A 17,937-nucleotide genomic window follows, 5' to 3' on the forward strand; every position below is an offset into this window, starting at 1 on the left:
GTCTGCTCTATGGAAAACCCATGACGCGTGGGCTGGTTCAAGCTACTTCCTGTTGCCATATTTGGTTCAAAGCATTTCGTCATACCCCATATCTTAAATGAGCGTCATGCTTCCTCTGCCCATTTACGGGTTACATCCAGCTGTTTTGCGTAAAACATTTAACAGTGTTTTTATCGGAAATTACATGTGTGTGTGCATTTCTGTTTCGTTTTCATTTTAATGCTATGATTTTTTTTATCAAAACAAATGTTAATTTCCTAAAGGTATTTCGCTCACTTTGTTGTATTTATGATACCGAGCGGATAGTGGTAACACTGATATACTGACTTCTTAAATCCGTCCAAATTGGTTTTAAACTATCAGCACTGTGTGTAATGGCAACTGCGCCATAATACGCGCACATCTGCAATCCAGGCAGCACGAGCTCCACAACAGCAGCGTGTGCTCAGATATTAACAGTGACTAAAGGCCAGCTGAGACGAATGCGCTTTCAAGGTCTGCATAATAATATTGAATAGGCTGACAGCAAGAAACGAGTTCACAGAGTTCCGTACATACTCAGCTCAAGTTATTCAACTTATTAAGTGTCGTGCAGCGATGACAAGATCAAATATTTGCCATGTAGAGCGGTTACAGGCGTGCGTGCCTAGGCTACGGAGTGGATTACATACAGAAAATAAACTTATGCTTTAAAATACAAAATGTCTAATTAACCTAATGGATGTCTTTTAATTAATCCAACAGTATTAATTACATGTAGATGGAGTAAAGCTTAGAGTTAAGATATTAAACATCACCGCGCTAATTTTAAATTATGTCATTATTTTTATGAAACATAAATGCAGTTAAGTATTAAAACTTTTTAAATGAAGGTTCCCACATTGAAATGTATTAAGTGAACTGAAAATGCATATCATTTTAATATTTGTGTAATATAAGCATCACAACAATATATGTAAAGCCCATTGTATGATACTACACTCATGTTATTATAGACCCTTCTACTGTTTGTATACAATGATGACGTAGCAACGTATGCGCGCGCATCTTGGCATCTGAAGTATGGAAAGAATCAGCAGTGAAGTAACACAGACAGAGAAAGATATTTTAAAAAGTTAACTTTATTAACACAGCTACCAGATCCGTGTACTATGGATAGAAGACATTAGCAGATGGCCAAATATAAAGTGGCCAGATACATTATATACGTATATTAGTATATTATATTAGTGCAACCAAATGCAACAATCAAACGTTTTGATGCTGAGAAACCGTTTTAATAAACTTTCTGAGTTGCTCACACGTTAGAACCACTGGGGAATAACACAACTTCCGTTGCCAAAATGCGCGCGCAGGCTATTTGATCACGCGCGCTGTAAAAGGGCCTAAAAGCCAGGCTTCAAATTATCAATTTTATACCATAATTACCTGTACCTTCTTACATAAGAAACATTTATTTATTACTATGTAGATACTAAAACACTTTAACAAATAAAGAGCCAAAGAGGACACAAAAACCTTTGTTACAAACTTTTATTAAGATATTCAGCTGTATTCTTTGACTTTTCTCTTACTCTTTTTTTATTTGTACAGTAGTTAATGTGCAATTACTTTTGATAATATTGGGTCACAGTTAGGGATTCACAAAGTTATTGGCACTTTGAACACAGACAGAATGGAGTGGATGAGCACTGGCATTACAGGGTCACTGCATGAGCACAGCTGGGTATGGGTTACAACTCATGCTGATAGTGCACGACTAACAATCAAACTTCATTAGTGCTTCTATGTAATATACAGTATATAGATTTGTATAGGGATGTAGTTATAGAAAGTGAGACACTGCATCGTAAAAAAATCGGTTTTCAACCAGTTCATTGATTTGAGGGTTAAAGCAAACTGATATCATCCCCATCCTGTCTGTATTTCTCTGTAACCGATACCACGTCCAGACGTAAATTCGTCCGGCTGTCGCACGTTACTTTACCGAAACGTTTGCAAAATTGGGTCATCGTCATCATTAACGCCATTTTCTTCATAAATCTCGTATCAGGGAGAAGATTGAAAGCAGAGTGTTAGGGAACAGAATGCAACACGCAGAGAAAGAGGTGGTGAGAGTCTTTATGTGTTGCGTCTGTTATTTAGAGTGGAATAGCAGCGCTGCATTCTGGGTAAAGAGGCTTGGGTTGAGAAAACATAGCAAAAAATTGCAAGCTAAGGGTAAAACCTGCAAATACAGCTAGCATCTGTCGCTCCCGAAAGACAAGCCTGATTTCTGCCTTTGCAGAGGGAAGATACATTCGCTGTTTCAATGAGTGTTTGCGTATTAGTTTTTAATACACCGCGCGCTCACATGCCTTTAGTGACCAACCAGTTTACAAATTCACAATGCACAGTACCCCAACAGTCTGTACTATAAGGAAGAATAGTCTGCAAAACTCTCACGCTCTTTCTCCACCCATGCGAGCGGAGCGTCTGTCATCTATCTGCTCTCTGTGCTCTGTAACACAGTCAGACTGAATTGCAAGGTGCCGGGGAGCAGGTCTATAAACGTGAACCCCAGAAAAGGTGCTTTACTCAGGCACAGAAATCAGACAGATAGGCAGTGTGATATGGACATCCCGGCCTTTTCAACACTGGTCCCTTTGTTTCTACCATACACATCCCTTAAGAAACCTTCAAATGTTGGGAAAATCTAGGAAGGCCTTAAATAAAGGAATTAAGTTCTTTAAAAGCGTGTAGTTTCCGTGCCACCTGCGTTAAGCCCTCCGCCAGCTATTGAGCTCAAAAATAAACAGCTCCGCCCCAAAACCACGACATTGGTTGGTGCTCTAGGTGCTCAAACAAACAGAGCAATGTTTTGATAGTGCCACAGAGGCGCAGGCATCAACCAAAGCTGGGATAGGAGAAAGTATTTTAACATTGACATACAATGACACACTTCACCTTTGACCGAACTCAACAGGAGCAAAGCCATCTTTAGTGGTGACTCAGTCTCCATAAGACTTTCTCTCAGGTATGACACCACCTGGTGTTGACTGCAAGAAGTAAATCCGAGCTGCAGCAACGACACACAGACAGCAGGTGGCGTGTGGACACAACAGTTCCTCTCCAGCAACGCATGCAGCATATGTGATCTGTGCCATCAAAATGGAGGACGCATAAACACTGGCACAGTCATAACCAGCAAGAGGAGAGAGAAACGCCACTGCTTTACCTCCCACCCAAACATACACACAGTCTGTCTCCCACAGTCCTCCTCAAAAGGCACCAGTGACCAAGGAGGCCTTTAACATCTAAAGGATAGCACACATAGCACCAATATGTCCCTCGCAACAACCCCACCTTCCCAGAACTTTAGTCGATACAAAGAAATGAAAAAATACTCAGTACTCTATCATCAGCCAAACGACTCTATATTGTATCCTTAAAAAAACTTGGCAAGTCAACTCTTTCGTCTTGAATTAGTAGTATTTTAAAAGTAAATACAGTACATATGGTCTGTTAAAAGAAAATAATGGAGAAAAGAAATGGATGCATGCACATCTGTGAGACAGTTTTAAAGCCAGATGTTGATGTTTTGCAAGCTTGTCAATGTTATACATTTTCTGCAAAAGAGGCATTATTGTTTTCTGGTCCAAAAACGCTAAAACGAGGTCGCCAGTCGGACCCGAACCAGACTGCTAAGAAGTAAACCTGCCCGTAGTTCACTTTATTTGCTACGACTTTTGCCTGGAAACAAAACAAATGAACGAGGAAAAAAACTACAATTTCCAGATATACAAACAGCAGGTAAGCCAGACTTGGTTATGCAAATGAAAGAAACAAAGAGTAAACGTGAGCTAAAACAAAAGGGGTGAAAGACCTAATGTAAGCCATCATTTAAAAAGACAAATGACCTGTTAAAAACGTGGTCGAAATCTGTTCAACAGTCTCTTCAATATTTACATCAGTATTCCGCGTGGCTGGTCGGACACAGGGGTGCATCCCGCTCGAGACCAGACACACACACACACTAATTTAGTCCAAAAACCATCGAGTACGCTCTACAAAAAGGTGCACAATCCATCAATCTCCTCTACAAAAAAAGGTGCAAAAAGCTCTAGTTCAATCTACGAAAAGGTGCAAAGAGGTCAATTTCCTCTATCAGAAATAGGGGCAGCTACTGTATGAGTCCCAGGAGATCAGCAGCCCAACGCAATGATAACACACACACACACGTAAAGGTTTTAGACTACTTGGCTATAAAATATTTAAATAGCCCAAAGTATTAGATTTCTGTTTAAGCCAGGCATGTGCATTTAAAGCCAAGCCTGACCGAACATTAAGATATCACCTGGTATCTCATTCAAATCCTGAATGGAAATCTGGGCATATGCAAAAGTTGATGGGTTATAGCAAACTTTCAAATGGCCGAATTACTTTAAAAGCATCCGTGCAGGATGTGCCTCCAATGCACAAACACAGAAACAAACATACCTTAAATCCCCGAATCAACACATCACCCACATGCAAACACACACTGCCAACTATGTGCAAGGAATGTATACAGATGGTGACTTGGGCGGACACAGACATGCTTGCCTAAGCGAGCACAGACACACTTTCACACATGCGCACATACACACACGCGCACAGCTGCCCAAACAGGGACATGGGCAACATCGTTCTGTGCCTCTTCTCCTGGGACACAGGCAATGTAAACCCTCCTCCACTCCCAAACGCACACAAAAGTCAGTCCCAAACCTTAAGACAGTAAAGTGATTAACAATGAGAAGCGCAACTTCTCTTCCTCCTTGGGCTGCAAATGTCTTTGTGTGGAAGTGGGGAGAAAGCTAAAAGACTTCTAATAACATTTAAAACACATTATTCTGACTTTTTAATAAAAACTGATCTTGAATCTGCCTACAACAGTTCTTTGTCATTGAGAGCAGCCAGTTTGTATTACTCTTGGCAGCACAATCAATTGAACAAAGTCGTACATCGGTGGTCAAAACTGGCAACGGACAGACTGAACGGCCAATCAGATTCAGTCTCGGCGATTGCGTGAACATTAAAAAGGCCAAGCACCAATCTTTTAAGATAATCCTCCTTATGCAAAAATAGTCCTTTTTACCATTTCCACTTAGTAAGGTGTCACAAACATAGAAATAAAAATAAGGCAAAAAAAAAACAATACAAAGAGATTTTAAAACAATCCCTCTCTATCTCTCGTGCCCCTTAAAGGTGCCATCAGTTTAGTTATATATATATATATATTTTTATCCTTTACAATCCTTAATCTTTCATCAACTCTGGATTTATATCATATGCAGTACAAAAGCAGAAGGAGAGAGGAGAGAACAGCAACGTAAAACAAAGAACGTGGCAGAGTAAGATCCCACATATTTTTGAGAGGAATGGAAGGAGAGGAGGATATCGAATTCTTTCCGTTTTAGACAGAACGAGAGACAGAATATGCAACCTACTTCTCCTCTCACTGCTTTTTTCATCTGCTGTTCCTTAGATCGTATGATGAACACATTCGCTGTCTCTCTCTCTCTCACTCTTTTGGGCCAAATACGATCGGCTCACATAGCCTGGTGCTACAAACTAATACATTCAATTTCGTTACAGTGAAATCAGGGAACCTCAGCCTCCAGTAGAGCATGTGTGTGTTGGTGTGTGCGAGACACCGGAAAAATTTTCCTGGTCCTAATTAGGTACTTAGTATTGTGACTATATATTCATTGCAGAGCATGGAGGCAACTTCTGTGCAAAAAGGGTTATTCAGCAAAAAACAAACAAACAAAAAAACAATTGGAAATGGTGCCGTCATAAACCCCTTGCGTTCCTCCTTACAGTAGCCTTTACAGACCATGAAACTTCTCCAATCTCCTACCCGACTCTCCCTTCCCATCCCAGGCAAAAGCAGCAGAGCCCAGAGTCACGCAGCAGGGTGGGAGGTGGGTGCGAAGTGGGGCGGCAGAGGGGATGGGGCAGGGCTTTCCTCGCTGGGTCACTCACTGAAACAAAGTGCCACTGTCTCCACCCACACCCTGCAGAGACTCGCCCGAGGAACCTCCAGTCTCCACGGAGGCGCCGCCCTCCAAGCTTGCCGTTTCAAAGGTAGGCTCCGCCCCCAGGCCGTCCGCTTCCATCTTGATGCTGTCGGGAAGGAAGTTGGCGTAGGCGTCGCCCTCCGCCATCAGTAGCTTCAGTTTAGGGATCCAGCTCTTCCTTACCACGCGGCGAGCGTTAGTGCACATGTCCGCTGCGATAGCGTTCATCTCGCTCTCCTTAAAGCTGGTGGCGAAGTTCTGGCAGTAAACTGTTGACAGACACAAAAGATAGAGGGTCATATCCAACTGGTGTATCTAAGGTCCTTATGCAAAAATAATACCATTTCCACTTAGCAAGGTGTCTTAAACATAGAAGTAAAACAAAAATAAGGCAAAAAAGATGCTTGCCACACCTGCCAATTGCGCAATTGGCAATTGAGTTTTAAAAATTTAGAGACCATACTGTATTTTTATTTAAAAAAAAAGGGTGGAGAGAGGGGTGGAGAGAGGGGTATGGGATCGGCAAAGGAATTTGAGCCGGGATTCGAACTCTGGTCGCCGGAAGTGCGTCTGCACCATATGTCGGGGCACTGTCCACTACACCATCGGCTCCGACATTTATTTAAAAATTTTAATTACAAACATACATTATTGTTTCTACAGGGTTCCCACACCTTAGTTAACTTCAAATTCAAGGACTTTTCAAGGACTTTCCAGGTCCAATACCCTCAAATTCAAGGACTAAATGTGGGGACACATTTTAAGTGAGAGCAAGGTTACATTGTGTTACCTTTTAAGATACATTGTTACAGTTCCCTTTTGAGGGATCTTGCGCTGCGTCACTGCTGTGACACTTTGGGGACGCCTCCAATGGTAAGTGCGTCTGAATGCGTACATCAAATTCAACCAATGGTGAGGCTTAACGACAAAGACAGGGTGACGCGGGAGCCAGAAGTATATTGCTATCTAAAATATTTCCAAAGACGGCGTTACAGGGACACAGGAAGTATGGCAAGGGAGACCCAGCGTCTCATTCCCTTCTCAGGGAACAACAGTTACATACGTAACTCGAGACGTTTTCATGTGTCAATCACAACTATGCAAAAAAGCATTTTGGTATGAATCAACGTTTGCATACAGAAAATAAAAGCATCTAAAGCGAACAGTTTAGCACGTGTGCTTTTAAAGTCTAAAATATTTAAAGGAACAGTATGTAAGCAATGTATATCAATTTATCTTAAAATGGCCCTGATGTGTCACTAGACATTAAGAAATCATTTTCATTTCAAATACTTATATCATTCACAACAGTGGTCCGGCCAGGATATTGTCTTTTAAGTGTACTCCATTGATTGGAGTTGCAGCCCTCAACTGATGTTTATGTTGTCATTTTGTCTATTGGCCACCAGTTGTGTGATTGCAGTACCAGTTTTAGCCACAAGTTTTGTGATTGCAATACCAGTTTTGGCCACAATCCTACATACTGTTCCTTTAAGATATTAGCCTACACTACACAGGGAATATGTTTTTTTTTTCAGAAAAAAACATATTGCATAAAATAGATTCAAGCACTTTCAATGACCTGTATCTATGTATGTATATTTTCAAAAACTTCGCAGGGCCCCAGATTCACAAACTTTCTAGGATTTCAAGGACTACTAGGAACCCTGCTTCTATGACAATGTGATTATTTAGCATATTTTTCCTTGTATATCAATGTTATATTTTCACAAAATGTTATGTTTATGTTATGTTCAATGTATAACGTATGCTTGACTTTATGGCTTTTATTGCGTGACTTTATACAGCAAATTACTTAAGACTTCTAGCTAGGTTTTCAAAGACTGGGTCATGTCTGTTAAAGCAATGATCAACCAACTGAGCTAGAGAAACATTGCATTTCACATTTTAATTCTGAAAGAGATTAGTGTCATGTTTTCACTTATATATGAGTGAGTCCATAATAAATAACAGAAGAGCTACTCACACTTGACTGCATGCAACACACGACTGTCCAGTGGCTTACGACTGGGGTCATTGGTGGAGGAACGGATGCCGGTTCCACAGCTGTTGGCCAGAGTACTCCTGTACATCATTCAGAAAGAGAAGGAACAGTGTTATAACAGATCAGTCAGCCTCGACGACCGTAAGAAAGAAACGGTAAGATGTCCCAGACTCACCTATCAAAGAAAGCAGCCAGCAGCCTCCTCAGAAGAACTTTGTGTCTGGTGCCTGCACTGACGTGACAGTTCATCAGCTGAGCTCGTGAGATGTACACGCTGGTACCTGTGAACCAGGATAATCACTTAAAAAAGCGTGAAGCCTTACTTATGTAAATGTAAATGAACTAACACATGAGGTAAGACATGACTCATCAATTTGCATCAATGCATACTAATCACAAAAATGAATGTAAAATAGTTTTTTAAACCTGGAAATAGCATTTCATAGAAATTTTAAGAAAATACAAATGCAGAAGTACTGAAGAATATTCCTATATTTTATATATATAAAAAACATTTACATTCATTACATTCTTCTGCATTGTTAATTAAATGTAAACAAATCGTTGTCCTCTGCTTTTCTGTGTATCTGTATAAAGCTGCTTTGGAAAAATGAACAATAGTGAAAAGCGCTATATAAATAAAATCTGTTATTTTTTTGTACAAAGGTCAGATTTCTTTGATTTCCAATGACCTTTGGAATGTCCTGCTGGGATTACACGGATCATTAGGTTCTGCACAAACTTGTGAAGCTCCTGCCAGCTGCATGCTGGGTAAAATACCGAATGGTAAGAAATGCCATTAAACTAATATTAAATTACTGTATTGAATCACTAGTGCTCTCATATGTGTAACACCACTGTGTGTGCATACACACAATATATTATATGACATATATGATATATATGATCATCAAACACTGTATTCTGTATTCAAACTCCGTATTCTAGGATTAAAAAATAAAACGGCCAAAAGTCATTATAATCCAAGTCTGCCTACATGGAGAAAAACAGATTTCGAACTCATTCAAAGCTTATTTTCCATCATGCTTTTAATTAACTAACCATTTTCCTCACATTATTTCCATTTTTGCCTCTCATTCCTCCAGCGCTTTTGTATTCGTTCGTCTTTTAATGACTTTCTGATGACGTTTTTTTTTTCCGAAGACCTTTTTATCGTTAGTCTTGTCTGTTTCGATTATCATTTCATTTTACACTTTATATTCCTTCATGTCTGATCTTGCTCATGTGCTTTCTTTTATCATTCTGCGCAGCATTCCGGGCAGCATGTTTATATATGAATGCTGTTTAAATAAAGTCGTAGCGATTAGCAGAATTCCTATTATGTGTACTGAGCTGATCCTGTCGAACGAATTGGAGCCGCTTAAGGCCACATTACCGCATGAAAAATACAAAAGCCTCCATTAACTCACAATCGCTCAACAAAACCTGTTTTACACCACATAAAAACAAAAAAACACGGCTTCTCTATACACATCTATCACCACATGAGATTTTTTTTTGCTTTTCATGGGCAGTTGAACTGGTATGATGTATGATGCTGGTTGCCTTCCCTTTTTTTTCCGTATAGATTAAGTTTACCATTATTTTATGAGCAGATGTTTTCTCTTATAAAGCAACTTACAAGTGCATACACAGTCATGCACGCTTGAACAACAAAAGGATGCTCCGTCTCACTATAATTCACCTTCGACTCAATTTGTTTTGGAAGACTGGTGTAATTTAAGACTAAAGCCCTTTTCACACACAGATTAGGGATGTCCCGATTAGGGCTGTGCAATTAATCGTTTTTTTAATTTAAATTTTTTATTAAAACAATTACCAAAACAAGATAAGCGAGGTAAAACAAGTATTGTGCAATTAAAATATAAATCGCATGCCGCTGGAACAAAGTACGGCACTTCTTAAAGCACCACTGCTTTGACATGTGTAGTCTATTCTTGCAACACTTGCTTAATAAAAGTAATTGTGTAAAATAATCATGATTTTGCCCATAACTGAGCAGCCCTAGTCCCGATCACATTTTTTGTGCTCCGATCAGAGTCATTTAATTTTGAGGATTGTCTGATACCTAGTCCCCGATGTGACACTTGGATTTTCCTTGTGCTAGCTGCATACTTCAAGTATATTAAACTTGTCAAGCATAAACTGGGTTGATTTTAATAACTAAAAGCTCCGCAATGCATTAAGAACAACGTTTTTTGCACTTATCAATTGCTGAGCAAATAATATTGCTTAATAAAAACTATACAGGTGTTAAGTCAATGCTTAAGTACTTAGAGTCAGTACAGTGATCTCGAACCTGAAACTAGCTCCAGTTTCTCTGCGGGGTCACCTTCCTCATACAGTTTGGGATGACAGCGATTACCAATCTGGGCAATGAGCTCAGCGGGGAGAGAGGCGAGATCCTGTCGTCCACGCATTCTGGGCCGTGTCTCCGAGTGGTCAGGGAGAGCCTCCACACGCTCACCTGCTGAAGAAAAAAAAGGGAGAAAGTTTTTGATGAGCATCGAAAAGCTTAAAAATATGTTGGAATTGCACGCACTCTAGACAGTTACAAAGATTAAACCAGCACTCAAGTCTTTTGACTCTCAAAAACAGACAGATAATACAGAGCTCTTGGGACTGAGGCTAATAAAAGACCTGTGAAATCCAACGGCATCGGAACACATTTAGTTTTCATGCCTTCTGAGAGAAGATAAGAAGAACTTCTGATAAAATATTCATGAGCTCTGAACAGCTGAAACATTTAACAAAAAGTGTGAATTTAGCTGATGTTCCTATCTAAGCAGAACAAAAGAAAGTTGAAACTAGTTCCCCCCCCAAAAAAACCCATACAGATCTAAATTAAGTGCTGGTTTGATTAGGTGCTATTACCAAAGTTTTTGCTATGGACTCACCTGCAGCACCCACGTTGAGCATGCTGTACATGGTGTACATGTTGCAGATCTGCCTGTACTGCTCTTCAGTGCCATCATCTGCCACCTCCTCCTCTTCCTCGTCGTCATGGTAAGAAATAGGTGAATCGCTGGCATAGGCGCTCAAGGTACCAGGGCTGGTGCCTTCCGGGGTGGCGCTGCTCGTCCCGTTGCCATTCCCATTGGTGTTGCCGCCGTGACCCCCCTGTCCCATTCCAAGACCCATTGCAAGTCCCATGCTACCCTGCTGCTGGATGGCGCTTCCACGTGCCATCTCTTGGGAAAAGCGAGCCGCCTTCCTCATCCCTCCTCCGCCCGATCCCCCCGAGCCTCCTCCGCCTTCCCGAGTGCTTCCTTCCCAAAGGCGCTTGGCCACTGGCGTGCACACCACAGAATAGGGCGACGCCTCCGGTTGCTCAGTCTTTACCCGAGACACCAGGGGCAACGGCGTCAGGCAGGAAGTAGGCCGACTTGCTGTCGCAGCTACCACCGCACCACCTCCATTGGCCGCAGCCCCGGCAGCCGTCTGGGTAACCGGGCTCTGAGGTTCCGAAGGGGGGGTCTCTTCTGTGTGAAGGCCCTGTGAGTCACAGCTAGGAGAGCTGACCTTCAAGAAGAACTCTGTGCCTTTCTCCATGATCTGCTGGATCTGGAGAAAGCCAGCCGTGTACATGAGCAGAAACTGGTCTCCTACGTTCATGCTGAGCCGGCCAGTGTAGCAAAAGGCCAAGATCTGCTGAAAGCTCTGGGGCTGTACGGCCGGAGGCAGCTCCACCACCGTTGGGGTCTTACTGCCCGCATTGCTGTTGAAGAGGTCGCGAAAGTAAGAGCTGCTGGCCGCCAGCACGGCGCGATGAGCTTTGAAAGTGTGGCCCTTTACCACGACAGACACGTCGCAGTACAGGCCCTGAAGACGCTGCTCATTCAGACACTCCAGGACATTGTTGCCAAAGTTTGGGATCGCCATCTGAAGGGTCTGAGCCATGGCGCTATGGCCAGCACCGCCACAGAAATCTGAGAGGAAGAGAAAAAGAGACAGATGGAAAAGAAAGAAAGAGATCATTGTAAGCAGCATTCTCTCGGTGGAGAGCATAGTAGTTCATCCCAGAAGACTCGCTGCCAACCATCATTTGCTTTAAATGCAGTGAAATTGTCGCAAAAGGCAATAGCCTATTACATGAAAAAGAAAGTTAGTTGTACCACAGGAGCAAGCTTGTATACACCTTTATCAGACTCGTCTTACAACATCCAGCCTGCAAATAATAGGGGGTTGGTGAGCAGACTCTAAAAACCTGTGAGCGGGATGTGACTGCTAATCTGAATGAGATGGTGATTCAGCTGAGACAGAGATAAAATGGCACTCTTTACAGTACTACAGCGGGGAGGGCGAGAGAGGGAGAGAGAAAGAGAGATTCAAAACCTCACAGTGATTGAGGTCATAGTTGAGGAAGTGTGCGGAAAACAATGGGCTTTGACTGACACTGCGGTCCGTCCTATTACTACTAAATGTGACACCATGAGCAAAGCCATCATTGAAGCTCAAAAGGAAATCCACTGTAAACAGTTAACTTTCACTTTCTGCTTTTATACGGCTACTCAGCATGTTACTATGGAGTTCAAAACTTCTGCAACAACATTGTCAATTTCCTCGTGTGAACAATTTTGCAAGTCACCAAACTGTCTTGATACACCAAGTATACGCCGTATTCCATAACTTTCCAAGAACTGACTTTCTTAATCCATATGAACATTATATGGCCTATTGTTCGGAAATAAACTTAACAGCCTAACTGTACAGCCCTCTAATCATGGGTAACTTAAACAACGTGGCTGTGCGCTGAATTAATCGTCCATCTCAAAATAACTCTTACTCGCAAAGCACTGCCAAACATGAGACTATGATGTGATATACTTCACACGTCCAGATCGGACCGTGCTAACCGAACAACGGCCTGTAAGGGAGAACATCTGGGCAAATGTTACACACACAGAAATCACTGATTCTGACATCTGATCACACGGATCTAATAGGACGTTCATGGTAAAAGAAGTACCCTCTTTGTTTGACTTCTCCCCAACTCCCCCCTCCTCCCCTGCATGCACAAACACAAGCCATAGACATCAGACAAAACGGCTTGTTTACAGTTGGCCAGAGAGCAGCGGCACACATGCACACCGAGAAAGAGAGAGAGGACGCGGGTTTATTTAAGAACTTTTCCTTCAGTGGGGGAGGAGATAGGACACCATAGGTATGATTATCACAGTGTGTGGGGGGCAAACAACCTTTATAGGCTTTACATACTGCCCTGTACGGAACATGCAAAGAGTAAACAGACAATAACCACTACTTTTACATTTATGCATATGGCCGACACGGTAAGTTACTTACAGTGCATTCAAGATATACATTTCATTTGCATTCAAGGGATTGAGCCTTGCATTTTACCTCACAAGTTACTCTTTCAAAACAAACTATCAGGTAGAGATATCTAATGCAGATATTCTCAATCACAATCTCTAGAGTATAGCTTATAATTTATGTTGAATAGAGTGTTGTGCCACTTCTCTCAAAGTAACAAAGTAGCTTAACTACATAAAAATATGTAGTATTATTTACTATTTGTATAGTAAACAGAAGTAAATTGTAGCTTGTTTTACTATACAGCATACTTAGTTAATGTATAGTACCGTATTTCTTTAGTATTAACTAGTGAATTGACAAATTACATAGCTAGTAAACACTGTAGTATACTTAGAATTAGAATTATTATTTTCTATAGTAAACTGTAGTAATTTGTAGTATACTGTAGCATATACTATAAACTACGTTTTATAATGAATACTATGGCAGTGGTTCTCGAACTTTTTCGGCGAGCGGCCCCTCTTGGGTACGGTGCATCCCTTCATGGCCCCACAAAGAAAATGCACGACAAACCTTTTAAAATTTGAATTAAACAAAACATATTAAATTATACTGTTGGTTAGTAGCCTTATTTTTCTGTGATGTAATCACACCAAATTTATGATGAATAAATGTATTTTACTAAACGTTATTAACCTGGGGCCCCCCTGGCACCATCTCCGGGGCCCCAGTTTGAGAACCACTGTACTATAGTATTCTGTAGTACTAAATATAATGAATTGGCAGACTGCAGTAAATACTGTAGTTTACTTTAGTATTTACTATAGTAAACTATAGTAATTTTTAGCATACTGGAGTATATTATACTACTGTAGTAAATACTGCAGATTAGTTTAGCATTTGCTTTAGTTAACTGTAGTAAATATTAGTATAGTATAGTAATTACAACACTTTGTTAATGAATACTAAATTTTTGTATTAGTAACTAACGTTATAGTAAATTGACTGTACACTGTAGTAAAATTACAACACTTTGTTAATACATACTTCATTTTTGTATTAGTAGCTATAGTAAATTGACCGAGTTAGTAAATACTGTACTGTACTTAGTATTTATTAGTGAACTGTAATACACTGTAGTATATTACAGTAATATTACTACACTTTGTTAAGATATACCACACTGCTTTGTTAGTGCTAACTACAGTAAACTGACAAACTTTAGTGTAAATAGTTTATTCTGGTAAGGTTAAAAAACACTACAGTATCTTAGAATTTTACTACAGTTTACTATAGTAAATACTTAAGTACACTAAATTATTTTGTCATATGGCTACATATACCTGAATTTACCTTATATGTTTAAAAAAGATACAGCTTCACAAATCCAGTAAATACTGTGGTGCCAAATCTGTGGGATGGAAGTAACGTTACAGACGCAGTCACGTCGATGCACGAGACAACGCATTTTATATAACAATGCAGAAGACAGTATAGACAATGATAAACAGCAAACCTTTGGCCGCCAGTGCTGCCCGTACAGCAGTGTTGTGCGGCGGCAGGTTAACCGTGTGTCAGTCAATCTGCCCACTCGTCCGTCCGTCCTGAGTCCTGCCACGGGCCGGAGGTTAGAAATGATGGCAAACGCGCTTACTATGACCCACTCTGTGAGATATGCAGCACCTACATGCGAGCGAGCACAAACGCGTTCAGCGCGGGGTGGGGGAAATCGCCGCGATCACACAAAATGAGTTTGCCAAGGCGGTACACATCTGCCGCTGTTGTCCCGTGTTTGCCAATGCACCGCATCGAGAGCGTGCCTACATCCTCGGGCCTAGACGGGTCCGATTCGAGCACCCGGAGCGGAGCTGCTTAGCACAACTGTACCGCTAAAATTTGGGTTCGCCCCGTTCTCCACGCCACTACAACACAAGTGTATCGCTCGAGATTCTACCGATGCATGGGCTTGAGGATAAAAATAATCTCTTTGACGCCCGATTGCATAGTTTTTCATCCCACGGAATTTAAAGTTAATGTTGCTTAGCCATTTCGCGCTAGTTCAGACACCCCACCTTATCTTATTTTACAGACATCAACAGGTCATCCCGGGACAAATGCACGAACTGGGGGCGAGCCAGACTAAACCAGCGCTGACAGTAGGGGGGGTCAGTTAGACACCGCCAATAAGAAAATGATTTAACTACTCGTCGCCACAACAACATCAATCACAGTCAACGTGGTGTCCTCAAATAAATCAAAAACATTAGCGCTGCTACATTAAAACGATCCAGCGATGTTGTGTTTTAATACGAGCCATATCTGACTCCGGAACATCTGCCAGCGCGAGTGTTCAGCCATGTCAGTGAGGTCGGCGAAGTGGTTAAACTTTTGTTGGTACATTAGTCTGTGCCCATCCCCCACCGCGCACCTTCCCCAAAACAATACCCCCCAAAAATCTCAAAGCCATCGGATTTCAGCCAAAATGCCTGAACGACCGAGGACAGTCGCTCGCCCGCCGTCCGCGGGTCTCACACAGCCTCACATGACCCGGCGCGGATACTCGAAGGCGGGATACTCACCCCTTAGCTGGAAGCCGTTTCAAAGTGTTTCAATGGAGTCCGACGCGCTCGCTCTCCTTCACTCTCTCGCCTCGTCTGTCTCGCGCTGGAAACAGCCATTCATTGTGGGCACAGGCGCGAAGTCGATCGCAGAGCTATCGATTCCAAACTCTTTTCCAGCGGGATACGGAGCGCAGAGTCACTGATCATGCATAGACTAGACATGACTCCCCATCGTCACTCAATCGCATGATCATCACAGGCGCAGCCTCAATGCCAGGAGACCTATCCAGCGCTGAGATGTATTTGCGCATAGGCTGGCACAGCAACAGCGAAATGAGCCACCGCCTCGTTTCCATACGTGCGCAAAAAGTAGGCCATGCGTCTCTGCGTCTCAGACACATCCCCAATTAGAGCGAGCAGGAACGCCATGAACTCATAACTATATTCATCGAAGGGACATTGACGCGTTTTAACGCTTTCACCAATTTAAGTTATATTAAACGACATTTAGTTCTTTTCTTGCCTCCCAAAAACAGCGTCCTGACTCCTGCTGTATTATTTTTTTGCCTTTAATAATTCCCACATATTTAACCAAAGCAAGAAATAAACTATAATTTATTGCAACAGTTAGATCAAATAGAAAATATAATAACCACTGTAAAGTTTTAGTCAGGTGGGTGATTTAGTCAGGTGGGTAAATCTTTTATCAAAAAATTTACATTGCAAGAATCATACTCACTGTAGGTTCGGATAATCCATTTAAGGTGGTCGCCAACGTGAACAAGACCAAAATCTGCAGGTCATACGTGTAATTCTAATGAACAGGGAAAACTATATGAGCACGTGACGTCATAGGCTGGCCCTATAGATGTCCTTACATTACCCCAGTGAGCTGCATTTACAATTGCATTTTTGTGCCTGAAGAAACGTGCGCACAGGCTTCCGTAGTCACGATTTGGTGAAAGTGAAAATACCGGGTTGCCAGATTGGTGTAAGATTATGATTAGACAGTAATTTAGTTTGTATGGTATAGTTTTTTATATAGTGTGTAAATCGGAAAATAACTAGATTAACTATTATTAATATTATTAATGATAATTCTAATAATAAATTCAAAAGAGTTATGGATACAAAAACATATCTGCTGCTAAATCACTACCAGTGTTGATTTTGCTTTAAGGGAAATAATTGATTATTGATTATGAATACCAAATAAAAGCTTACGTAGAATAAATTAGCATAAGCACTTTTTAATTTTCCTCTTTGGGATGTATTTTATTTAAACACAAATATGCTAAGGGGTTTTGTCTGCAGAAATGCTAAACCTATAACTAGGTTGGCCTTGACTAGAATACAATAAAATGTGTTTGTTATCCTTTGATCCTAAACACACCCATTTACATTATTCACACATAGCCTAAGAAAATCCTGAGGTACTTGAAACGGTTGCTGTAAACCTTATGCTATACATGCATTTACAAACAATAGATGTACTGCCCTCTAGTGGAATTATTATAATATGTGACCCAGTCTATGAAATCCAAGTAAAAGTCATTTTTGTGATTTACTGATTTCACAAATAGGGTCACATATATCGTCTTCTACGTTAAGAATTATATTTAAACACTTGTATAGCTGCTGTATTTAAATATATGACAAATCAAAAGTACTTTTACACTTATGTTTCCAATACCAATGATGTTTCCAATACTGTTTGCAATACCAATTACAGAAAGACTCTCCTTGAGATAAATCTGGAGATAAAAGCCTTGCTCAAAGTCACAGTTGTAACAGTATTACTGAATGGCTAACAGTTTGCCTCAGGCAGGGATGAAACTGATGTTTTTGTTTTAATGAGATAATAGTTTGGTTCAAGTAGGCTAGAAAACTCATTTCTCCAAACCACATGCAGCATCTTGTGTATAATTCAGGACTCATCATCTTTTATTGTCTTCTTTTAGATCAGCACATAATATTTCAGCACCTTTATTATAAGCTTATATGTAATCCTCTCTCTCTATGAATAAATAAA

General features: G+C 41.0%; 1 protein-coding gene across 6 annotated transcripts; it reads right to left on the reverse strand.

Moving 5' to 3' along the window:
• Nucleotides 1-1,518: 1,518 nt before the first annotated feature.
• On the reverse strand, nt 1,519-16,833 carry nacc1a (nucleus accumbens associated 1, BEN and BTB (POZ) domain containing a). Of its 6 annotated transcripts, none has more exons than XM_073857224.1 (7): nt 15,924-16,274; nt 14,861-15,027; nt 10,965-11,996; nt 10,367-10,537; nt 8,222-8,327; nt 8,029-8,126; nt 1,519-6,310 (listed from the first exon to the last, which is right to left on the reverse strand). In XM_073857224.1, the coding sequence occupies exons 3-7, from the start codon at nt 11,965-11,967 to the stop codon at nt 6,003-6,005; spliced, it is 1,686 nt and encodes a 561-aa protein (XP_073713325.1). In that variant the 5' UTR covers nt 11,968-11,996; nt 14,861-15,027; nt 15,924-16,274; the 3' UTR covers nt 1,519-6,002. The 6 variants fall into 6 exon arrangements, with proteins under 6 accessions (XP_073713325.1, XP_055049731.1, XP_055049730.1 ...); XM_055193756.2 differs by lacking the exon at nt 15,924-16,274 and adding an exon at nt 14,698-14,755 and having other exon boundaries at nt 14,861-15,410; XM_055193755.2 differs by lacking the exons at nt 14,861-15,027; nt 15,924-16,274 and adding an exon at nt 16,645-16,833.
• Nucleotides 16,834-17,937: the final 1,104 nt, after the last annotated feature.

This window comes from Misgurnus anguillicaudatus, chromosome 19 (assembly GCF_027580225.2).
Source record: "Misgurnus anguillicaudatus chromosome 19, ASM2758022v2, whole genome shotgun sequence".
Classification (NCBI taxonomy): domain Eukaryota; kingdom Metazoa; phylum Chordata; class Actinopteri; order Cypriniformes; family Cobitidae; genus Misgurnus; species Misgurnus anguillicaudatus.

Bases quoted from the DNA above. Each gene is read 5' to 3' on its own strand.
- nacc1a (XM_055193755.2), bottom strand. From the start codon at position 11,967: ATGGCTCAGACCCTTCAGATGGCGATCCCAAACTTTGGCAACAATGTC. The intron at 10,538-10,964 runs GTGAGTCCATAG...TTTTTTCTTCAG, and splicing joins GCTCAACGTGGGTGCTGCAG to CAGGTGAGCGTGTGGAGGCT. The intron at 8,127-8,221 runs GTGAGTCTGGGA...AATGATGTACAG, and splicing joins CTGGCTGCTTTCTTTGATAG to GAGTACTCTGGCCAACAGCT.